At 40.0% G+C, this 25,901-nt stretch overlaps 1 protein-coding gene across 3 annotated transcripts in view; it reads right to left on the bottom strand.

Moving 5' to 3' along the window:
• The window catches only part of Lvrn (laeverin), a 109,541-nt gene that overhangs the window by 1,428 nt on the left and 82,212 nt on the right, over positions 1-25,901 (bottom strand). The window contains exon 20 of one of the 3 annotated variants that reach the window (XM_074056990.1): positions 21,490-21,572. The exons of 1 other annotated variant lie outside the window; for it this stretch is intronic. In XM_074056990.1, coding sequence (XP_073913091.1) covers positions 21,558-21,572 — 15 coding nt within the window. In that variant the 3' untranslated portion in view covers positions 21,490-21,557. Of the gene's footprint in view, positions 1-21,489; positions 21,573-24,144; positions 24,285-25,901 lie in introns of those variants that run through there. One more of the 3 variants, XM_020171568.2, reaches the window with a different exon arrangement.

Below are 25,901 nucleotides of genomic sequence, written 5' to 3'. Positions count from 1 at the left end.
CCCAATTCTCATCTGTTCATCCGTCTCCAGTGAGATTTGTCCTTTTCTGAGCTCTCATGCTTGCTGCTTTGTCCGCATATAGTATTTCTTAAAGTATCTTCTGCAATGCTGGTTTAGCGGTCAATTGATTTAGTTTATGCTTATCATGGAAGGTCTTTTTTTTCTCTTTTGATTTTAAAGGATAACTTTCTTGACACAGTAATCTTGCTTGGCAGTTATTTTGTTTCAGGGCTTGAAATACATCAGTCTATGCTGTTCTGGCCTGTAGGGTCTGTTGAGAGGTCTGCTGTCATTATGATAGGTTTGCCCTCGGAAGTAATATAGCACTTCTCTCTGGTAGCTTTCAGTATTGTTTCTTTGTTCTGTACTCTTAGCATTTTAGCTATAATTTGACATGAAAAGGTTCTTTTCTGGTCATGTCTAGTTGGGGCTCTAAATGGCTCCTGCATTTGGACATCCATTTCTTTTCCTAGATCTGGGAACGTTTTTGCTACAATTTCAATGGATAGGTTACCTGTGTTTGTAGTCTGTATCTTGGCTCCCTAATCTCTAACAAGGTTTTGTGTTTGGTCTCTTGATCATGTTCCAGAGATCTTGGAAGTTGTGGCCATGATTGCTTTTTCTTTCTTTATTGCTATCTGAATGTAATAATTCCTCAAGTTTTGTCTTTAATCCCTGACAGTCTTTTTTCCACCTGATCTGGTCTATTGGTGATACTTTCCATTGAGTTTTAAAATTTGATTTATTGACCTTTTCATTTTAGAGATGTCCTTTGCTGTTGTTGTTTGGTTGGTTGTTTTTTATTGTTTTTATTATAAATTTTTTATTAGGATTTATTCATTCTACGGAGGCAGGGATTCATAGCGACAATTCTGATTAGTCTTATATTGTACATTAGTTACATTGCCCCCATCGTCTCTTCCTCTCAACCCCCTCCCCACCTTATTTAAAACCTTTGCAAGAAGTTTCTTTGTTCTGTTTCATATACGTATATGAAGTCCATCAGCCATATACTCTCACCTTAATCTCCTTCATTCACCCTCCCTCCTCCCACTAGTACCTCTACACTCATACTGTACCTATTTTACAGTCCTGTCTTTTCTTTCATTATTAATATTTAAGTTGATGTTCAAAGGGGTTTCTCAATGTACCCCACTGTGGGTATACTTTATTTGGCCCATTCAACCCCTTCCATTACTCTCCTTTACTCTTTCAACAGCTTTCAATAAATATCCTTATATCCTCTACCTTCACGGATGTTATGTTTTACAATATTACTGATGCTCTATCTTTCTCTTTTCCTTTCCCTCTTTCCCTGAGTTCCACAGAGTAGTTCCACTATTGCAAACATGTTCTTCATATGAGTTTGTATATGATCATGCTTGTTTTTGTGTATATTTATCTTTTGGATCTATCTTCCATGTATGAGAGAATCTGTTTCTTTGCTGGATTTCTCATCCAAGTTGTTGAATTTCTCCTCCAGGTCTTGGGCCTTGAATTGACCTCCTTACTTCTTTCATCTGTTTATTTGAATCCTCTTTGAGATCTTCGATAGTTTTAAAAACTAGACTTTAAGTTCTTTGGCATTTCAACCATTTCAATATATTTGGATTCAGTTCTTACAGTTGTGAGCTTTCAGAGGAGTCATATTGATTTACTTTTTCAAATTCTTGGTGTTTCTAAGTTGTGACTTGTGCATCTGTTGGGATGTACACCTCCTCCAGTTTTTTTTTTTTTTTTTTTTTTTGGTCGGGGGACTTCTTAGTGAGCAGCCTTTACTTGAGGACTCAATCCCCAGTATCACTTAGGAGAAAACAAGCTGCTGTAACAGCAACAGCACTGTCCAGTGCTGTACGAAGACTGGGGGTCAAACTAGCAAATGATCAGTTATTAGCTTCAGAGGTCCATTCACTTCAGAAGAATCCCTGTTTGCATTCCTGGAACTGTTGCTGGCTCCAACCCACTTTGCAGCCTGTGGGTTGGACAGATTCCCACTTATCCCAAAGGCACCCTAGATTGTGCTCCAGAGACACCTCAGTTTGTGCACCAAGGGGCAGCAAGCATCCAAGACAAGGTAACTCCAAGTGTATCAGAATGGGGGAAGCAAGCAAAGTACTGAGATCTGCGATGGAGGGGGAGAACAGGGGAATCCAACGCTCTGCTTGCTAATCTCAGCACATTCAGCTCTCATCCACCCAGCAGTGGAGACACTGAGGGAGGGAGGGAATGCTGGGAAACAGCAATTTCCAGGATCTGGGCTCAGTGCCTCAGTCCTGCCCAGCAGCTAGCAAGCATCTCTAGAGGCCAGGCAACCTTCTGGCATGGACTCAGGCCAAGAACTTTCAGCCTTTACAGTGATCCTCAGGCAATGGGGCTCCATCCTTGCCACAGAGGGCAGGATCAACCACTGCACCTTCCACAGCCAGAGCTCTCTGCTGCCCAGACTTCTCACTGTTTCTGCATCCAACCCTCCCCTTCTCCAAAATCACCTCTCATGATTGAGAGGATGCTCCAAGGTTCCCTGACTTGTAGTTGTTCCTTGTTTTCAGGTCCCCAGAGTAGCTCATTCTCAAATAGGGCCCTCTCAAGAAGATGCATGCCTATTGCTCCCTGAGATATGGGGAGTAGCAAAACAGATTTCTTCTCCAGTGCTGGCCTGCCACACAGGAGTCATGGTCACACCAAATCCCTACACTGGGTTTAAGGATTGCAAGAACCATGGGCTTTTCCTGTGTCTAGGACTGCCAATCTGTTGTCACCAGGACTGCCTGACTTACCTTGAAGTTGTGGTTTACGGCTCCCCTCCCACCAATGAGCTGGGGATGGAGCTGCAGATAGTTTCCTACTTTTCTCTATTGCCTTTCTTTTTCTCAGTGCTTTTCAGCTGTCCTGTCACGTCTTTCATGTTCCCTGATGCTCCCACCCACTTTGGAATATAGTCCATCCTTTGCTACTCTGATTCTTCTCTTTCACAATCACACAGAAGATGCTTCTAATCCACTATCTTGTCCCAGAACTCTGAGTTCTCCCTTTGCAATGTAACCATCAAGGAAGATAACACCTTGGTCTCTCAGTCCATGCTGGAATATAGGAGCCTTACTTTGACTAGACAATAATTGGCAAGCAAACACAGTGGGAGACATTTGTAAACTGAGGGATCACTAACTGTGCTTGACACATCTCATTGACCAATGCCTCTGGCTAGCACCCAAGTCCTTTAGCATTTTTCTCAGACCTGAAGAACACTTTTAGTGTTGGAGGTATGGCTCAAGTGATGGAGTGCCAGGGTAGCAAGCACAAGGCCCTACCAGGGTTCAAATCCTAGTACCACCATAAAAAAAAAGACCCTCTTTCAGCTTCTGTTTCAGTGTTATGTTATATGCAAAAAAACGGATGGAACTGGAAAAGAGTGGATAGACAAAATAAACACATGATATATGCATGTACAGAAATATCACAGTGAATCTCATTAACTTATACAATTAAAATAAACTAAATTATTTTTAAAAATGAGAGGGAAGACCCAAAGGGGGGAAAAATCACACTTGGTCCAAAGATATTTTTGCTTTGACACTCTCACTAGCAACTAGGGGAAAAGTTACTCCTTTGTGTTCTAAATAAAGCAAAGGAACTGTAATGTTCAACGGGAACATTCCTATGGAGTATTTTCCAACTTGTATGAACATAAGATCATGTGGAGTTGTCTTAAAATTAGAAATTCCCTGTTGAATCCCAGACCTATTGGAGTTAGGATTTGCAGCTGATTATAAACTTTCCTGTGATTCCTATTTTTAGGCAATGATGGGAAACACCAGGATAGGGAATGTTGGCATAATTTTCTCCATCCAGTCTTACCATCTGATCCTAAAACCACAGTCCATACTTTATTTCTATTCCTAGTTCATCTAAGACATCCTGGCCATCTTTACATTCCTAAATCAGATTTTTTTCATCTCATTTCCATCAAAAGAGGTTCCTCTCCAACAATACCCCACACCTTCTGCTTATCAGTGACAGCCATCACAACTGTCACCAACTTTCCCTGGCAAGGCTTATATTCCAACATTACTACCCTGGGGCCAAAGCTACCTGACCCCACTACTCCCATCAATGTGCCTCCTACCTCTCATCTAACTAAATCTTTTCATCTTTGAGCTCTGGTCCTCTCTCTCCTCCAAGAAATTCTTCCTGATCCACGAAGATACAGTCCTTTCTTGGGCTCTATTTGGAGCTTCGTCAAGGAAATTTCTGGAAAGGGACCCCAAATCTCTATTGTCTTCACATAACAGATTTTCCTTCTCAGCAGAAAGATTACTATGAGCATTTCTGAATGCAAGAACTTTTCCTAAAATAGTGTGAGCTCTCAGTACTCTAGGAGAAATAAATATCTTATGCAAATACCTTACTTGTGGCACATTGTTCAAGCCCCTTGTGAAATGTAGTCTCCATCAATAGGAGAGGGGTAGGGGAAAAGTTACTCCTTTGTGTTCTAAATAAAGCAAAGGAACTGTAATAGAATCTCACCAGAAACTGAAATTATAACTGGATTTTATTATTTTTTTCAGGAAAAGTAGTAAGAGGTCCAGAACTTCCGTTTTCATTCCTTTAGGATTCCTAAGACAAAGGTTCCTAACCAGACAATGCAGTTTGTAAACAGACAATCTCCCTGAACTGGAATGAGTAAAATATACATACTTATTTTCACCAACTTCTAATTGAAACTCTAGCCTTTCCTTCTGTAATAATGTAACCAACATAACAGTAGAGCTAGAAGTACCTTTGACTATGAAAACACAGCTTTTAATAACCCACTAGAGTTGCTATACATATATCAAAATTTATCACTTCTTTGAAATAATGGTAGTTCTTAAATCTGCTACTAGATCTTGTTATTCAATGTGTTAATTAAATATATATGTTAGTATTACAATGTTTTGATAAGAATATTTTGATGTAATTGATTTCCTTTGCAATTCTTTTTTTTTGGCAGCACTGGGGTTTGAACTCAGGACCTCACACTTGTGCAGCAGATTCTCTTAACATTTGAGCCACTCCACCAGCCCTTTCTTTGTTATGGGTTTTTTTGAGATAGAGTCTTGCAAACTATTTGCCCCTGGCTGGCTTTGAACTCACATTCTGTTTCCTGAGTAGTTAAGATTACAGGAATGAGCCACCATTTGCAATGTTATAGATTTTATTTTATATGACTAAAAACATCATTGAGGCATGGAATAGATGTCACTGTTTTCCAAAGAGGCTCATGACATGAAAAACAAGATTGAGAGCCTCTTCCAAAAGCAAAGAGAACCTACTGTCATCATCTTCACTGTTGTTTTCAAACATAGGGCTGGAACTGTGTGGTATATCCTGAGTTTTTGCATTTGATGGGGATGGAAAGAATGTGAAATTAGTTTGACAAACTCCCTATTTTGTCCTCATATTTTTTCAGATTGCCTATGAAGGATCCAAAATATGGTCCAACACAAATGTCCCCCAGGGACACCTAGATTCCTGGACTCCCAACACAGGCTCCTGGAGCTCATCCAGTCTAAGAGTGGCCCAGTGATGGAGCAGATGTTTGGTATCAGCCAAGGGAAAGAGAAGAGGCTTCACCAGAATGGAAATCACCTGCTTCACTAAGCACATTGGGTAGGTAGCTGGTGTTTGCTCAAAGCAAGGATGTCTTTACCCTTAGCAAAGCTGGAGCTCAATTTGTATCCTATGAATATTGTGCTCAATAAACAGTCTGTGAATGTTGTGATTGTGATACAAAAAGATTAAGAACCTCCTGTGGCACCTGCTATACGCTAAGCACACTGTTGTTCATCCTACATGTTTTCCTTCATTGGATTTTTACAACACTGTGAACTAGATATTATTTTTCCTCTTTTACAGATGAGGAAACTGATATCCAGAAAAATCACTTAGGCCACATAGTTACTAGTAGGTGACATAAGTTTGGAATCCAGATTTGTCTCACCTGAAATACTATGCTGTTTTCAGGATGTTACACTGCTTCAAGGTTTATTTTAACAATGACTACCATCTGTGCACAGGATATTGCTGAGGGAGGGAATACGACTGAGGTCAACCCCACAGAGCCTTTTCATAAAGAAGCCTGGGAAGGGACAGGGAAGGAAAAACTTAGGTAATCTGGAGTTTGCCTCTTGCTTCTGCAGAAGCACACAGGAGAAGGGTATACTGGGAAAAGGGCACACCTCAGATACATGAGTCCAACCTCAGGCTGGATTCTGATGTCAGAATAAAAAAGAAAGTCACAAATACTAGTCTGCCTGGGTTACAAAATGCCATCAACTGGGTGGCTTCAACAATGGACATTTATTCCTCACAGTTCTGGAGGCCAGGATATTCAAGATCAAGGTGGCAACTGACTTGACTTTGGCGCTTCCTGGCTTGCAGATGGCCACCCTTGTGCTAAGTCCTTTCCTGTTTTTTTTTTTTTTTCTTGGTGTTTCTTGCTCTCTTTATTAGGCCACCAATCCTACCAGATTAGGACTTCACTTTACTTTCTAAAAGTCTCTTTAGGGTCACATTGGGATTAGGGTTAAATCTATTAATTTTGGGGGGTGAGGCAATACAGTCCATAGCAATCATCTACAGACAAAGTTATCCCTTAAAGTCCCCTTAGAAAAATGCCACGTTGGAATAGCCCTACAAAACCAGATATTTCTCTGCCATTGGAACAGTTTATCATTTCTTGTACATTATATAATTGGCTTATACATAGTTGGCTTATACATAGCAGTCATGATGGCTCAGTTATCCACAATGGACAAATGATACTTACCTTTAAACCTCAGAATCATACACCCTGGCACACACACCTGTGAAGGCCTCAGGAACTAGATCCCCCAAGGGAACATGTACCAGGTCAGGTCTCTGGCTTCACATTAAGGCACAGGTCACCAAGGGAACTCTAGTCAAAATAACTCATACTTTAATCATATTTATCTTCAGGGTGCTGTGCATGTGTGGTTGACTCTGTGTAAGCTGGTTGTGTCTTGCATATAGAATGAGTATTTTTTTCATCTTTATCCCTAAGGACACTATCAAAGTATCAAAGCAAGAAAAGTGCCCAGCTTAAACTCTGGTCCAAAAATTGGCCTCTATATTTTTATTCAGTAGCAGATGAAGACATTTATTCAGAGAAACTATGTGTAAAACATCCCTGGAAAACCATTTAGAAGTAAAAGATACACATACATTCATACATGATGAAAGAGTCAAGTCATTGTAATCTTATTTTCTCTCTAATCACTAAGGGTCACTGAGATAATTGACAGATGAATCAAATCCCACCAAGGGCTTATCTGGTAAACAGAGAGGCACTGTGCAGGTAGACAATTAGGTCATTCCCTTGCTGCCCCTCCCAGAAGAGTCAGTTGTTTTCAAAGCCACAAAACTGTTTAATAACCTCTAAGAAAAACAAACCAAACCCCTTCATTGCCATTGTATCAAAAGTAATTTTGATACAATCTTTTCAGAGTATTATTAGACAAACAATGTTAATGTGTTAGAAACAGCCTTATTTACAATATCAGTACATGCACATTTACATGTCTCAATATAAAACATACCATGTATTAAAATAATTTGAAAGTGCCCCAAGCTGAGGACTTGACAATCTGCAAAACACAAGATAACATAAAATTGCTATTACTAATGCCCTGACCACAGCAATATGGTTTCACTTTAAAACCACACCCCTGTAAAGTACCCATCTGGGGGAAAAGGAAAGGGTGTAGGAGGGTGAATGTGGTGGAGATATTATGTACTCATGCATGAAAATGGAAAGATGAGACCTGTTCTAGGAATGGGGGGAGGAGGGATAAAGGAGAATGACAACAGGGGTAAATTTAACTATGATATATTCTAAGAACTTTGGTAAATGTCACAAAGTACCCTCAGTATGACAATAAAATGATAAGAAAAAAGATACTATTACAATGCATAAGAAATGACAGTTATTGCTTTATAGCCAGATTGATATATTTAAAGTAGTAACTCTTACTTATTCCTTGAGACCTTGCTCCACAGAGATGTGTAAAGGAACAAGGTCCTCTTCTCATATGGCCTTTCCATTACTTAACTTCCAAATGTTAGCTTTTTCCTTTTATGCTGTTTATTTTTCTCTTCTGAACAAAAAATTCCCCACATACATCTACATTCCCACACAGGAGCACACAGTGTGTTACAAAGAGTAAGGAAGCAAGAAACTCTACTTGGCATGAAGAAACTTTATCTCTGAGATCACTCCAGTAAACAGAAATGTTTAAACTAATCAACATGTGTTTATGCAACTTTTGGATTGAGACAGGCAACGCTATTAAAGAACAAAGGGGAAAAAAGTGCCCATCTGGGCCAGTTACATTGAGACCTCGCTACTTACAATATGGGTCTCTTGGTTTATACATGAAAATTCTTCTTTGCAGTTTTAATGATTCTGAAAAACAGAAACCTGGTGGTTACCCCGCCTCACCGAAGGAGGGTGGAGAAGGAAGAATATGTTTTTATGAGACCAGAGGACTGGACCTTTCCAGCACTGTTCTGATAAGTGCCGTTCAAAAGCCCTCATCTCAAATGTTTAAGCATAGAGGTTCCTTCTCCTAGATCCCTATACCACTTCAAGATCATTTCTTAGTTTTTATCTTCATTTCGGTCTACACTGCAGCAGAGGAAGTTCAATTATCTTCCATTCTTAACTACAAGACATTAATAGAGCAGCATATATTCAGAGTTGGCATTCTGCAGGGGCTTTCACCTCTCTTTCTAACAGCCTCAGAGAGCATCCGGTTTTAAAGGCACCATTTGTGAAGGCCTGCCTTTCCAATGACTGCCACCACTTTATTGCTCCCTGCTTCTTAAGGAGAGCTGCCTGGTGATGCCAAAGTAGTAGGGTGGTAAGGAGAAAGTACACATACCTTGAAGTTGAATGAAAAGAAGGAAAGAATGGTGGAAAGAAAGGGAACTGTACTGCCTTGTTGTCTTTGTTTTGCTGAGAAACGATAGAACCCTCAAGGGAAAATCTATAAGGTCCCAAAGGTGTTCATGCAGTTTAATGCTTTTATAATAATGGCTGGGAGGAGAAGAGGTGAACTGTGGGGATGGGGTGGATGTAAAGGTTAACTCGCTCTTCCATCCTAACGTCCTGTGGAATCAGACAATCACCATTCTTCTTGCCGTCTTCTATTCAAAATAATCACTCTAAAATAGTGATGCTGCCACTCAATGTCATATCTCAGCTTCAAATTCTTAGCTAATATTAACAACAAATTACACCTTGGCTATTTCTATACTTCAGTGTCAATAGTACTCCAAATACACATTTTCAGCTCAAAATCATGAAAGAAAAACTGTGTTGTCCCAAGAGAAAATTAAACCGTTTATAAGCTGCATCTAAGAAATGTATTAATCTCTAAATTACAACCCTCTAAACATTATCCTCTGCCACTAGGATTCAGATATTATGTTGTGAATCATTAAAACCACTCCACTGGCAGGTTAATACCAGCCCTGTTCATTTGTGAATTATAGGGTAAAACCCACCATTTCACTCCTAATTACTTGTACTGCAAAGAACAAGGAAAGGAAACAAAATAGTCAGCTAATGGAGCCTGCAATCCATCTAGCAATGATGCAAAACCTTAAAGTAGTTCCAGAATAAAGTGTAATTGACCTGAACTTTATATTAAGGCAATGCTATATTTCTGAGTAAATTTTGCTTAATCAAAACTGTGGTCTGGGGCTGGGGGAAGGGATCAAGTGGTAGAGCACTACCTACTAAGCCCAAGGCCCTGAGTACAAACCTCAGTACCTCCCTCCAGATGTAGTCCATCTTGCTGGTTATGGATTGATGAAACTCAAAGGAGGAAAAAATTCATCTAGCCTTTTCCACAGTCAATCTATAGCTGCCAGAAACATTTTCTTTGGCCTTTGTTCTTACACAGTCAGCAGGAGAAGCTGCTCTGCTGTTCTTACCACACAGGATGCTACAATAATAGTGAAGAACAGACATCAAGGGCCAAGAGCAAGGGCAGTAAAACTTGTTAAAACTCAGTGAAGGAAAATCTCCTAGTGGAGAAGAATGGTACCCAACCAAGAAAAGTACCAACCACAAACTTAAAGAAAAAACAAAAAAAAAACCCGAAGATGCTAAGAAATAGTAGTGCTCCACAGCACTGACACTCATGACTGCCACTTATGTCTTCAAATGTCATGCAAAGTGATTTCAAGTTTGTAATCCTAACCTCCCGCAGTTTTTAAACTGTCAATTTAACTGATAAATCATCTGAAGAACCTCATAGAACTTCTCTTAATGATAACCATTTAATTTAAGAGATGGAAGAGTACATTCCAAAGACAATAGCTCCCTAAATGTGCAAGTCTATATTTATTGCACTTTTGACATGAGATTTACCAAGAAAATACATTGCATTCTCCTCATATATTCTCAGGTTTGCTAGAGTAAGTTGAATGTAATGTAAAAATGGTTACTATTCAAATGAAGGATTCACATGTTAAAACATGCCTCCATTTACCTATTAATTCTCAGAGTAAAACTCTCAATGCTTATGAATTATATTAATTTATCAGTTTGTAATTATAGGTATATTAATTTGTAATGTATTCTGGACTTACAAGCAACACAACTAAAAGCTTATCCAGTATAGTATTTTTTATACTTGCAAAATAGTGGAATGTCCATACATGGGAGAGTGATTACCAAACACATGTACAATAAACACGGAGTACTATGCAGCCAGGAAAAAGTAATAAGGAAGATTCCTAAGAAGCAATATAGAGTGACTTGAAAAGTATAATTTTGAAAAAAGTAGAGGACAAAGTGTATTTACTATACTCATATTTCTCAACTTTTAATGAGGTTATGACCCAATAAACCCAATTTAAATTAACAGTATGATTAAATCCAAATGCATGCAGGGCTGGGGATGTAGCTCAGTGGTAGATGCTTACTTAGCATGTACAAGGCAATGGGTTTGATCACCAATACCAGAAAAGAAAGAGCAGGAGATACCCTAGGCTACTGAAGGTCATCTCTGTAGCACAGTGGCCTGTCTGACCAGTTATCTCCCCTGGGATCATTTGGCTGACTGCGTTGTGGCTGAATGCTGCTGTCCAGCCTCACAGAACATCTTATCACATATAAGTAACCTGGAAGGACATCAAACTCCAAGACTTGAAATAAATATGATCCCTTTCTCACTATCGTAAAGTCAAAGCATCGTTAAGTTAAACCATGATGAATTCATCTGCACGTTGTCCTTATGTAAGAAAGCAGGGGAGATAAGAAAATCCCTACTGTAGCCAAATAATATTAATAAATCCAGTATGGAGTAGCTGTTTGCTATGACATAACTTAAAAGCCACTGGCTTTGAGCTCACCTCAGGAGAGGCTGCAATAGCTCACACTGTCTGGTTTGTCTTCCTAAATGTCTTACCATCTTTGGCAGCAGCTATTAAATACGCTCTCACTGGGCTCATCCAAATCTCTAATGGAAAGACCCCAAGAGTACAATTCCTATCGTCTGGGTGCTGTTACAGCAGGATCACTGTGTTGATTGCTTGATTAGGGCACTGTTCTACTCTGAAACTATGATGAGTGGTGCATTTGAAAAGGCCCATTGCCCAGTGGGAATCACGAAGGAGGTCCAGAAGTGCATGGAGCTGATGACCCAAGCCAGGCCCAAGAGCTCCATCATGGGAGATCTTCAAGGGCATCTTTGACTCATTCACTTGACAAACACTTAAAATCCAGTCAGACATGAGTTCTCTCTAGAAATGCTCACAGGTCTAGCACAGGAGATACAAAATAGTCAAATAAATTCAAAGTGCACATCACTTGTCTCAGGCACTGCCAGGCTAGGGGAGAGCTGGAGGCCAGGAGAGAGCTGGAAGAACTGATGAGATTTCCCTGGAAGAGAGAAGGCAAGGAAAGCTCCCTAGAAGAGGCCCATTTGAGAGAATCTTGAAAAGTGCACAGGGAAAACCATACATGGAGGGAGAGGAAAAGGCATTCTGGGTGAGCTACTCAGAGTGAGACGTTAACGTAGAGTGTGAGGCCCTTGGTTTGATCCCAGCACCAAAAAAATAAATAAGATGAAGTAAGCAGGAAGATGTCTACATATTTCAAAAGGGCCTATAGGAGTGTGAGGTGTTGCCCTGGCTATGATAGGGCTTAAACCCCAAAGTGCTCTGCTATAGCTTCTGGGTGACAGTGTGACTTCTAAGGAGTGTCATTCCCTATGGCAAATGTGGAGCAGCAGGTGGATGAAACAGACGAGAGAGAGCAGCATAAGCAGAGCCATGTGATTTCAGGACTTTCAGAAGCCCCATTGTGCAAAATCATGAAAATGTTACGCAATCTCTAAACTGAACAGAGAGTGGTATAAGCAAATATAATATGCCAACAAATAGTTTCATATCAGAAACTGAATTACTCAATGAGTACAACTATTGCATTTATCTTTACTGCGTTTTTACTATTACTCCTAGCACAAATATTCTGAAAACACTGTAATTAATTAGACTTACTAATATCACAGTACACTTATTATTTCTTGGAACACTGTCCAGTCTCATTTTGCATTTGCTGTAATCAAATTTGCTCCAATGATTTTCTCTTCCAGGAACACCTTCTGTCACTTCCTTAATGAAAACTATAGCCAGTTGGTACATACAAAAACCTTTAAAATAAGCATTTTCTTTGGTTCAGCAATCAAAGATACAGGGGATACAGGGGTTTGAACTCAGAATCTCATGTTTGCTAGCCATATACTTTACTCCTTGATCCCCTCTACCAGACATTATTTTCAAGATATGGTCTCATGAACTATTTCCCTAGCTTGTCCTTAAACTGCCATCCTCCTGATCTCATTCTCTACAGTAACTAGGATTACAGGATTGAGCCACCAATGCCAGGTTCAGCAATTCCTCTCTAGGGAACTTATTCTAAGGAAAGTTAAAGAGTCTCATAAAAATTGAGCTACAAAAATAAATGTTAATTTACTGACTGGTAGGTTGTAGAATTGCTAAGTTGGGACTTTATCAAAACAGTGATATAATATTATATAGCCACTGAAATGATATTGTAGAAACGTATTTGTGTACAGGGAGAAAGATCTATAAACTTTATTAATAAGAAAGCAGATCTGAGAATGTAGAAGGTTTTAAAATTTTTCTTTGTGAAAGGGCACATTTTTCTCTCATATGTGGAAGACAGATCCAAAAGATAAACATATACACAAAACAAGCATGACCATATACAAACTCAGACGTAAAACATGTTTGTAACACTGGAACTACTGTATGGAACTCAGGGAAAGAGGAAAGGAAAAGAAAATGATAGAGCATCAACAATAACATAAAACATAATGTCTATGAAGGTAGAGGATATAAGAATGGGTACCGAATGCTGATGAAAAATGGAGGGTGGGAGGTAAAGGGGTAAGGGAGAGAATGGAAAGGGTTGAACAGACCAAAGTAAAAGTACACTCACAGTGTACATACATGGAGACACCTCTTTGAAAATCAACTTAAATATTAATAATGAAAAATAGGACTGTAAAATAGGTACAGTTTGGGGGGAGCTAGTGAGATGGGGGAGGGTAAATGAAGGAGATTAAGGTGAGGGAATATGGTTGATGAACTAAATATACTTATACGAAATAGAACAAAGAAATCTCTTGCAATTGCTTTAAGTAGAGTGGGGAGGGAGTTGAGGTGGAGAGGAGGTTGAGGGGAAGAGATGGGTGGGGTGATCTAACCAACATATAAGCTTATTTGGAATTGTCACAATGAATCCTCCCTGAACAACAAATATATCCTAATAAAAAATTTTTTAAAAATTTCTTTGTGAGACACTTTTGGAAAATTATATTTTTCTAGCAATTTTATAATTTATTCTAAGCTTTCAAACATACCAGCATGAATTTGTCCATAAAATTATTGTGATATGTAGTAGTTAGACATGAGTGGTGGGAATATTTTAAGATGGAGAATCTTTGATTTACTGCATTCGTGCTGAGAGCCTCTCTCTCTCTCAATCTCTCGACAACCTATCTCCACCCCTCCTTGCTTACATGCTGCAAACTAACCTTTCCTAGACCTAGGCTCTGGCTCCACACCCTTATCAAAATATCCCATAGGGATGAGTCCTGGTGTGAACTGATAAGGAGAGCATCTGACACAGACATTATCACTTTGCTCTGGAAGACACTGATGTCCACTGTACCTGGTTCCAAGTGAAGAAAAAACAGCTCTGATCTAAAGTGGACTGCTTTCATGGGGAGTTGCCTTTTGTCGGTTACCATGTGATTGTAATCTCCTTGTCCTTTTAAATCCCCCCACCATGGGGATTTCTTCAGTGGCTATGAGTAAGGACATCATTGAGTGATTGCTGAGACACGCCATAATTATTTCAAAACTTTCATGTCAATCACTCCAAAAGTTCATCTTAAGGATGGATTTGACTCCACGCACTTAAAACTTCAATAATAGCTTTCGTCAGGGAGGACATAATGGTCATTCTTGACATCACTTTCTGAGATGACCGACTTTCACCTCTGAAAGGACCTTTCCATTCTACTAAACTGTACTCTCTACTACTCTGCTTTGCGTCTTGCCTGAAATCTTCTTGCTGGACACAGAATGGAGACAGCTATGCGGAGCTTCATGGAACAGCTGTGTGGTCATTCCTGAATGAAGCATCTAAACTTACGTTTTTAATCCATAGTATGGTTTACCTGTGCCTCTCAGGGATTTCTCGTGTTATCAAAGAACTAACATTTAGCTTCTTTTTGGTGTTTGTTTTCTACTTCATGTCTTTCTAAGGACTTTCGGCATATTCTCATATTCTTGGGTGTACTCTGAGTTCTGCTGTCTTAAGATACGTGTTGAGCTCACTGGCTTTCATTTCTTTGCTCCCTTAATGTAGCAATTTAAGGACATAGCAAAACTGGGTTCCGCCCCCGCCAGCCCAACTTCTGTTATCTGTGTTGTTTTGTTGACTTGACCTCATTTTTGGAGAAGAAATGTTTTCTTAATGCTCTTGTTCCAAGGAGAAGTTCATTCAACATCTTCTGCTGCATGGTATATTTGTTCTACCTGTTCTTTACAGCTGTTTCTTTTTCCCAGAGCCTTTGCACAGGTCCCACTCCAGTCCTGTCTCATTGCCTGTGATCCTTGTATGGAGCCCAATCTTAGTGGGACAGGTACTTGTTGAAGGATGACAGGAGGAAAGCCTGAGGTTGGGACTGGATGGCCTTGTGAGAGGGATCAGGAAGGTGATTGAATTTGGAAGAGTCCCACCAATGTTGAGGACATAAGCCTCCACCCCTGGTTCACACTCACTTGTGGTGTATCACTGAGTCTCAGTGTCTCCTTTTCACTTATTGATCAAGATGTACAGTTGCAGTGTTGATTGTTGACAGCCTTCCCTTGCTCTGCCCCCCAAAGCAGCAGGGTGGTCCTGTCCCTGCATTTGCTCATCCAGCTCTGCTCTCTCTATACCCCACTATGTCTCTCAGCCCTGGAGAACCACTGGAAGCCTGTATGTTGCTCACAATTCCAAGTAATTCTGCAGGTTTGGCTCTTCAGAGTGTGGCTCTTTAGAATGTGCTACTTAATTTTGGAAGGTTCTGAATACTTTTGAAGATCCACAGACCCATAAGTAGGCTAAATTTCACTTTATTTAGAAGTGATTATTCATAGATTGTGTTTTTCAGAGTGTGCTCTGTTTCACAGGTGCACTGCATTTTCACTGCTGTCTCACACCCTTCATATTTTTGAGGCCAACTTCTATTGCTAACTTGGGTTCTCTGTCCTCAGTCATTCGTGCCTTCACACACCACTGCCACAGTTGTCCTTATTCCTGTTTCCCTGTGTCACTTTCCTCCAAAACCTTTGTGGTGCCTTGTGGTTCTCAGCATATTTCAGACATTCCATGAAATGACCGGATCCTCCCTTCCCAGCTTCGTCATCACTGCAAGCATCCACGGACCTAACGCTAACTGTGAGTGCCGGGATGTTCCTGCCTCCAGCACCCAGGTACACTTTCCTGAGTGCATGTCTAAAATTACCACTGTGAAACTGTCCGTGGCCCACTTAGGATAGGCAACCCAGCTGCTTCTATGTTTCCAAGCTTGTTTATAGTTACTATAGTTCTCTTGGATCTGAGATTTCTCTTTCCACAGTTTCAGTTACCTATGGTCAACCATAGTCCAAAATTATTAAATTAAAATTGAATAAGACAACCCATAGGTTTTAAGTTGCATGCCATTCTTAGTAGATCAATGAAATAACATGTCATTTGTTCCTTCCCACTAAGAGCCAAAATATGAGTCATTCCTCTGTCCAGCAGATCCATGCTGTATATGCCATCCACCTGTTAGTTACTTAGTGATCAGATCAATTGCTATGTCTTTGTTGCCAGAATGACCGCCACAGTGTCATAGTATTGTGTTCAAGTAAAATAGAGAGTATGGTACTGTCTGAGGTTTCAGGAACACACTGGGGTTGTGAACATATCCTCCTTCTACTGTACTTCTTTCCACCCTCATCTTCCCTATCAGATTCTATCACTTCACGGCAGGACCTATATGGTGCCTATAACATGTACCACAGCAACTAGCACGTCTGTGTTGATGCACACCCAGCAATAGGAAGGGTGAATGTCACATTTACTTCTGAAAAGAGTAACTTGGTAATCTGTCTCCTGTGAGTCTGTTTTTCCAGATCTAATCCTTTCCTTTCCCCTCCTACCCTCCCACTCTGCCCTGTCAAATTGGAGTCTAGGATTCCTACTTTGCCAGAAAAGCAAAACAAGCCTTAAGAAATGAACACAGCTGTGGAGCTCATAGCCTTTCCATGAAGATCACAGCCTTTCCATGGAGGGCACAACCTCTTCATGGGCTCACATCTACAATGGTCCCCTCTTCCTACTATTGCCAAAACCTAAACTAATGTAGTGCTAATCCCAAATTTGCATTAAAAACAAATACAAATGTAACATATTTTTGTGTGTGTTAGGCAATACTGTTAGTTAGTAAAAGTGGAGATCTCTGAATTTGTTTGTTACTTTTTTCCCTGTATCTACCCTTTTACTACACTAAGTATATCTTTCACAAGTTTAAAGGATTAAGTGAATTAAAAGTAACAACATCTTAAAAGATACTTCTTAGAATAACACACAGTATAGCTCTCTTGTGTGTGCAAAATAAATATGTCCAGCAGGTGGTGCAAAACCCTCATCCAGAATTAAAAGGGTTTTTTTGTTTGTTTGTTTTTGTTTTTTAAGTGTTGGGGATTGAACCCAGGGCATTGTGCATCAGAATTAAAATAACTCTAAAGAAAAAAATAACTTTTACTAGCTCAATAATGACATATGTTTCTATGTGACCAAGTAATCAGCTAAAATGGACAGTCATTCTAAAATTACTATCTCCAATAAATTCAATTTTTAACCTCTTTTATAGTCAAAGAGGAGTAATCTCAAAGGTAAGTAAAGGGCCTCTGTGATGAGAGGGGAGGTGTGAGGCCCACAGAGGCTGCAGAGCAAGGTGGTCTGTATGAAGATTCCCAGGAATGTACAAACTACACTTCAGTATAATAGCACACCTAGAAAGAGCTTTGGATATCATACAGTCCACAAATTTTCAAACCTAATTTAAAAGATTTTTTTCAAAATAAATTTTAGTATGTGCAACCCACAGACGTAGAACTCTTGTAACTAAAGCAGGGAACAGGAAAAAGAACCACACTACACCTCTCTCTGTTCAGCCCAGTCCTACCCCTTTAGTGGCTGGCATAACCAGCCAATAATAATCAGCTATATTTAATCAACATTTATGGAAGTATAAAATACTTCTTAGAGGTCCCCAGAGAAACCACTAATGCAAAGCAGTATTTTTATGTTACTACTGAGATCAGGGATGTTCAGAGGAAAAGCATTGCATATTAAAAATAAAGGCATCTAAAAGCCAAACAAATCCTTGATTGCTTTTAAAGAAAACCATGAATAAGGACACGTGAAATGCAGCCATAAATTCAACACCAAGGCTTTTCAAAAACTTGACAATGTGAAATTAAAATTTACAGTGCATTAAGTTTCTGATGCTTGCAACCCTGGAGTCACTTAAATCCATTTTATGGTTGTACATGTTTTATGGAAACTAAAAGAAATATTTATCATTTCAGCTAAAGCTAGCTTTCATGAGTAATATAAGCATATTCCTAGGTTATGTTTATATCAATAAAATACCCTTACACCATACTTCCTTCAGAGTCTATAATTGTTAAATGCAATTTGAGCCATACCAGTGATTTAACAGCATAAAGCTGGGCATTCTAGATCTTCGGAAATCCCATAAACATCTATCTTAATGTTTATAATGTAGATAACCTATTTAAATGCATTTACCTAAAGTTTATTTTCAGTACAAATCAAAATTTAACAAGTCTTCTAACAGTTATTCTTAGAAGGTTTTCCTTTGTTTTGAATGTCTATACAAAGGAGTTCCTGTTACTTCCACTTGTCACCGGCCACCCTACATTTCTCATCTCCTGGTGTGTGTGGATTAAGAACTTTCAGATGAGGCTTCTCAGCATTGACTATTACCGTAACTATAAAACCCAAAGGTAAATGGGGTTTGGCAGAGACAGAATGGGTCTTAAATTCTGCCCCCCCGGGGTCTGTTAGCTCCGTGACCTTTAAGCCTGCTTCCCGTGTGTTAAAATCAGGACAGTTATGTTAAGTTACCGTATCTCAGTCCCACACCCACCTGGTTGTGCTCTGCTGTATGGTGCCAGCTTTGCCACTCTGCAAACCACTTTTTGGCTTTGCCAGCTCTGTCAACAGGGGGCACTGAGGGACAGGAAAGGCTGGAGGAGGGGAGAGGGCCTTCCCTGCTTCTTCCTGTTTGCTTCTGGCTTCTATCAGCATCACCCTGGACATGATTTTTCTCCTTCTTGCCTTGCCTGTTGGATTCCAGTTTCCAGAATTTCCCCCTCATCTAGTGTGTCCCCAACAGAGCTGGCCCTGGCTGTGCAAAGCCCCCTCCTAAGAGGTTACTGCAGCCACAGCAAGAGGGCCTTCCTTTGAGTTTCTGAGGCACCAGCTCCAGAGAAGTCAAATCCCTTCTCAAGGTCTGCTGAGCCTTGAGCTGCTGAGCTAGCTGAGCCAACTTCTCTGTTCTAAGTACCCAGCTCTTTCCTTGGGGCCTCTTCACTGTTAAGTGAGTTGCAGCTACTTCTGGCCTCTCCCATCTCGGGTTTTCGTAGTTTTAATCTGCATCCTTTCATTTCTCCACTACTAATTCCTTATATCAAGTTCTCTCAATCAAAAGGCTAATACAGTTTCAATTTCCCAATTGAACCCTGACTTATACAATAGAATTCAAGGAAATAGAATCTCAAGACAGGAATTAAGTTTAGACTCACTCATTACTTTGTCTTAACATAGAGCTATCTCCTAGTGCCTCTCAATTAATCAGTAATCACCCATGGCTGACTATGATGAGATATAGTCATTCTCAGTGTCACAGAGATTGGTTCAAGGACCTCATAGGCACCAGGGTCTTCAGGTGCTCAAGTCCATTTTGTAAATGGCACAGTATTGTGTATCACCTATACACGTCCTACCACATGCTCTCATCATTTCTACATTCCTTACAATGCTAATATGATATAAATATGCAAATGCAGCTGTTGTTTTGCTGCATTGCTTAGGTAATAATGACAAGGAAAGACATCTGCACATGTTCAGTCCAGATGTTACTTTTTAAACGATATTTTTATCTTCAGTTGGTTAGTTGTGGAAGCCACAGATACAGAGGGCCATCTACACCTGCTGAAGGAATATGCCTTCAGGACCAAGATGTTGTTGCATTAAGTTGCTGTCAAAAACTGTGGGATTTGATGGTGCTCTCAGTGCACTGCAGTGCTCACAGCTTGGGACATGATGGTTGTGCTTTGCTTATGGTTTGTCCCTTAAAGGCTCATGTGTTAGAAGCTTGTCCCCAGTGTGGGGATGTTAAAAGCAGATGGAGCCTTTAAGAAGTGGGAAGTAATTAGGACATTGGGGCTCCACCCTTGGAAGGGATTAATGCCCATTTCATCTAGTGGGAAGGGGCTAGGTCTCACAGGACTGGACCAGCTACCACAAGAGTGGCTTTGCTAGACAGGGAGTTTGGCTTTCTTGGCTCATTTCCTTGCTTCTTCTGTTGCCACGTGATCCCTCTTTCTTCTCTTCTTCCTCCTTTCCATAAAATGTCATCTACCTGTGACATAGTCAGAAGGCACACATCAGGGACTGACCAGATAGAGCCACCCAATTTTGGATTGTGCATCTCCAAACTGTGAGCTAAATAAACCTCATTTCTTTGTAAAAATATCCACTCTCAGGTAACTTAATGTAGCAAAACAAAATGCACTGAGGCCTGATTAGAGGACTTCTAAGACAATTAGCCTAAAAGAATCCCTGCTCTACAGATTGTGTTGCTGCAATGCAAGTTAAACCACAGTCTTGCCAGCTCCTAATATGAGAACTGGGGAATTGGCTGGGAGGAGAGGTCCTGAGACTTGGAAGGACATCTGAGTAAAATCAGAGAACCTGCAATCCTTCCTCCCAAAGCCTAAACTCCAACTGCATTTTTGCCTTTTTTCTCCAATCCTAGGTGGGAGAACCCTTCCTAAGCTGTAAGTTAGGGTTCTTTTACTTTTTCGTGTCTCATGTTTGTCTAGCAATCCCTAAAGTTAATATCTCTTTGTGGAAACAAAAAGTCTGCATTCTTTCATTTTTTTCGATTGGACCTAATAGCACACTGGCTCACAAGGATGTACTGAAGCTGAGACACTGCACATAGCACTGGATCCATGTGTCACACGGACAGGTGGAGTGCGCACAGTGGTGTTTTCCTGCTCACTCTGTCTCCTCCTTGCTGCAACACACTCCTCCCATTTGGCTAAGTCATACCTTTTTTCTGAACTTCTTTGTAAAATGAGTATTTTTTTCTCTAAAACTTGAGGTGTTGAGAAGGATGAAGGAGAATATCAATCTTACGAAGAAAGAAATTCCCTGCTACATCTCACAAGTGTTCAAAAATTGTGAAGCCACCATCTCCGACTAGGTGATTAGGAAGGCCTCCTTCTGTCTACTGAGAGGTCAGAGGAACACATGCTGGAAGGAATTAGAGCTAGACTCCATTATGGGGCAGTCATGGGATGATGTCCTTAATGAAGCCTGAGACTTCTAGCACCACCCAGGATAGTCCCTGGTCTTGGGCGTTGATGGGACAAAGCCTGTATTGATCTCAAGTAAAAGATGCTAAAACCGAGGAACTATTTCTGAATGATAGGGTGATCACTGCACACAGGTAGAAAACCCCCAAATTCCTGCAAACCTCAAGCTTAGAGCCACTTTACTACTCTTACATATACTTACAAGCTTTCAGGGTTCAGGACTTCTGAAGCCACGAAACAGGCCACTTCCTGCAGGTCAGAGCAGAGACAATGGCTTCATCTCATTCTGCCTGGTGCTGTGTGTAAGAGGAAGGAAAGCAGAGAGAAAGCCATTGTTGCCTGCAATTTCTTTTCTGTGGCAGTCAAAAGATCCTGTGCTATTCTGTTTAGGACAGGAAGGTGTTCACAAACACACATGCACACACATGGTATTGTGTATGTCACACACATACATAATTAGCATTTTTCACAAAGTAAAAGTTTTAGCAAAGAAAATGTTAGAAAATACTTTTAAGGATACAACATGTGTAGGAAAGCCTGTTAAAAAGCTTGCAATTTATTATTTTGAAATCCAGATGCAAAAATACCCATTTTTTCAATGAAGTAAAAAATATCTATGTACATTTTTCATTCTGTAGCTCTAAATTTGATTTTGAACTTTAAAGACATGTTTAAACAATCAAGTCAAAAAAACTCAATTCACTTAGCTAGATTTTCTCCAAAGAGGAAAGTAGTACAAGGAGGTGGTAGTTACACCTAGCAGATAGTCTTTATATTTATGTCCATTAAATCAAGATAATAATCCTTAAAAATATATAGCTATATATTAGGTATCATGTAATATAGAACTTCCACATTTACATACCATTTATCATTAGTTATGTGAAATGGCAGGATATTATTCAGGCATTACTAAACCATGGCATAAGTCAAGCTTTTGGCATAGTGATTTCAAGGTTAATTCATCCATTATATACAAAGCTTTCCCCCCAAAATTTAGAGATATTTTAAGTTTTAGTAATGTCAGAATATAAATGCTACAAATTTACATATAAGTTTCAAATAAGCATTATTTGAAAGTATAATCATTTACATTTAATTTACATTTATATAGTATTAATTCTGGATAATAAAATTCTAAAGTCCTTAGTGTCTCTAGTTGAAAATGGAAAATGTTGGCTGAAACAAGACATTAAATTTTAGGACAACTTATATTTCCAATCTGGTTTTATTGAAATGTTTAACAGGTAATTTCAGGACTGTGGTTGTGACCGTTACCAAGTTGAAAAAAGTGATTGAAATTGAAGGTCTAACAACAAATAACTCTTTTGTTTTTAAGTTTATTTAATGACAAGCATAAAGAGCAGTTAGATATATTGTGTTTTTTTCCCAGAACCACTGTCACATTCTAATATCTAATCCCCAGTGCAATTAGTAGCTTTCTGTTACTGTAACAAATCCCTGAGAAAATCAATTTAACAAGGGGAAAGGTTTGTCTCACAGTTTTGCAATTCTAGAGATTTCATTGTGTAGCTGGATCACCCTGTTGCTTTAGGGTCAGTGATGACTCAGCCCATCATGTGAGGAGTGCATGGTGGAGGAAGCTGCTCACCTCAGGACAGCCTGGAAGCACCAAGAGAGAATAAGCAACCAGACACCAGCATCCCACAACTCCCTACCAGGGCAACCCATCCTGTCCCCAGTGACCTGAGGCCACTCACTAAACCCCACCTCTTAAAGGTTCCAACCATCTTCCAATAGTGCTCAGCTGATGACCAAGCCTTTAACCTTTAGGGGGACATTCCATATCCAAACTCAGGCACCACTCGAGGTTTTCCAAATGTCCCCATAATGACCTTCAAAGGATCTCATTCCAACTCATGTTTCATTTGTTTTCATGTATCTTTGATCTCATTCAGTCCAGAGCAGTCCTCCATCTTCCCTTGATTTTCATGACCTTGACGCTTTGAAGATTATTTTGTGGCATATCCCTCAATCTGATGTTTCCTCACTACTATACTCACATTATATATCTTCATCAAGAATATAACAAAAGGGATGCTATATTTTTGTCATTTCATCTTGTTAATGGAATAAGATTTTTATTTATCCCACTGCAAGAATGCTCAAATTAATCAGTTGATTAAGGTGATATCTGGAAGGCTTTTCATTGTAAATTACTCACTTTCCCTTCATACTAATCAGTATTTTTGTGGGAAAGTATTTTGAAATATGTAAATATCCTTTTCCTCAAGAAAATTTTGATTTACTCATTATTTAGATATAGAAGTATAGGTTCATGATTTCCTATTGTATATCCTTACTGGATTATGATAATTGAATTTTCCTAGACTTTAGCCAGAAGGGGTTCCTTTCAAGCTGGTGTTTGTATCCCTTTGATATGTCCCCATTATTCTTTAGCACTTCCTTGCTTTTTTTTTTTCAGTACAAAAAGATGTCCCACTTCTAATCATCCCTTTCTTTTCTTAGTCCCGAAATCAGCATTTCACCAAGGAACCCTGGTTCTCTTACTGGAGAATGGCATTTGATCCAAGGTCAGAGCATCAGCTGTGTCCATTGGTTATTAGGGTTGTCCTGGCTTAGGGTGTTGTAATAAAATACCATAGGCTGAGTTGCTTAAACAACAGGTAAGCATTTTTCAGCTCTGGAGGCTTAGAAGTCCAATATCAAATTAGCTGGAAGATTCTGCTCAGAGTGAGAGCTCTCTTCCTGGCTTACAGACAGCTGCCTTCCCACTGTGTACTCACATGGGCTTTCCTTGATGTGAGCACACAGGTGTGTGTGTCTGTGTACACTGGTGCCCTTCACATCATGGGGCTCCACCTCACAACCTCACCTGTACTAAATCACCTTCCAAAGGCCTCACTCCAAATACTATCACCTTGGGGGTTGGAGCTTCAACAAATAAATGTGATGGCATGTTCAGTCCATAACAAAGGCATCGATGCTCCCAGGCCGTCTCAGTGGAAGTTAGGGTCTATCTCTATCTATATGCAGAGAGATAAAGATCAAAATATGTCTACATGCATTTATATAGTTATTACACATTTGTTATTTTTAAATCTATATATTAAAAACCATGTGTCCACATCAATACCTCCAATTCCAGTAAAAAAACGGTTCATTCTACTTTCATTCTTTTTGAATGTCTGCAACTCCCTTCTCTAGCAGTGAGAAACCTTGATCTTACTATCTATTTGTTTGGTCCCAGGTGGATGCCCTCACCACCTTCAGGCTCTGATACTGCATCCCTACTCTCAACCCCTCACATCCTCCTCATTCTTATTGAACCTGAACTCCTCTCATTCTGGGTACCCCCCCCCCCCAAAATTTGAAGCCCTTCTCATTGTCTGGGCCCTGACTGCACATGCCAGACAGCCCCCTGCATAGAAGTCCTCCTTGACTTGCTTGGATCTGACTCACTGTGTCAGAACTCCTTCACCTCACCACATATTCACCCTCCTCAGGCTCTGGCATCCTGCATGAACTCCTTCCCTCTGTGTGGACCTCACCTATTCAGACTCTTACACCCCACTTCAGGTCACAAGCCTGCACGTCTCCTCCTTGGCCCCCACTCATGCGGATGATTACTTTGTTCTGTCTCAGCTTTAGGGCTGACATGTGTAGGAAAAAGAATCCAACTACTCCCAAACATGTGTTGCAAAGACTGTCTTTGCTGAATCTCACCGAATTAGACAAGCGAGCTAGAGACAACACATGTATGGTTTCAAACACTGCTGGCTATGCTACACAATTCTTTGTGCAGGGGAGGTGCTTGTGTTTTCTTTTTTTTATTCATATGTGCATACAATGTTTGGGTCATTTCTCCCCCCTTCCCCCGTCCCCTCCCTCCCTTATCCCCCCAACCCCCCCTTACCCCTCCAACCCCTCGATACCCGGCAGAAACTATTCTGTCCTTATCTCTAATTTTGTTGAAGAGAGAGTATAAGGAATAATAGGAAGGACCAAGGGTTTTTGCTAGTTGAGATAAGGATAGCTATACAGGGAGTTGACATGCATTGATTTCCTGTGTATGTGTGTTACCTTCTAAGTTAATTCTTCTCGAACTAACCTTTTGTCTAGTTCCTGGTCCCGTTCTCCTATTGGCCTCTGTCGCTTTAAAGTATCCTCTTTAGTTTCTCTGCGTTGAGGGCAACAAATGCTATCTAGTTTTTTGGGTGTCTTACCTATCCTCATACCTTCCTTGTGTGCTCTCGCTTTATCATGTGATCAAAGTCCTTTAAAACCTTGCTTTGAACATGTTAGCTCTGCTAGAGTTTGGGTGGGAAAAGCTAGCATTTATGGTGCAAAGAGGAATTCAACAGGAAGAGTAGCCAAGAGCAACTCCCTTTCACATCTCATCTCATTTTGCTTCTCAGTTCATTTCACAAGATAAATTGCCACACAGTTTGGTCTCAGAGCTAAATTACAGATGACCTTGCACAGCACACCAAGGAATTTGTTCTTTTGTTTGAAGTCAATAATGGAAGGTCTCTGAACAGATTTGAGCAGGAAAGCATAGAATTATGAGGACAATCTTAATTTCTAATGACCAAATTGAGAACAACCATGAATACATTACATCACATTTTAACTGTTTTTAG

This window comes from Castor canadensis, chromosome 16, assembly GCF_047511655.1.
Source record: "Castor canadensis chromosome 16, mCasCan1.hap1v2, whole genome shotgun sequence".
Classification (NCBI taxonomy): Eukaryota; Metazoa; Chordata; class Mammalia; order Rodentia; family Castoridae; genus Castor; species Castor canadensis.
Note: the sequence above shows the minus strand (reverse complement) of the source record. Positions and strands in the feature narration are given on the sequence as shown.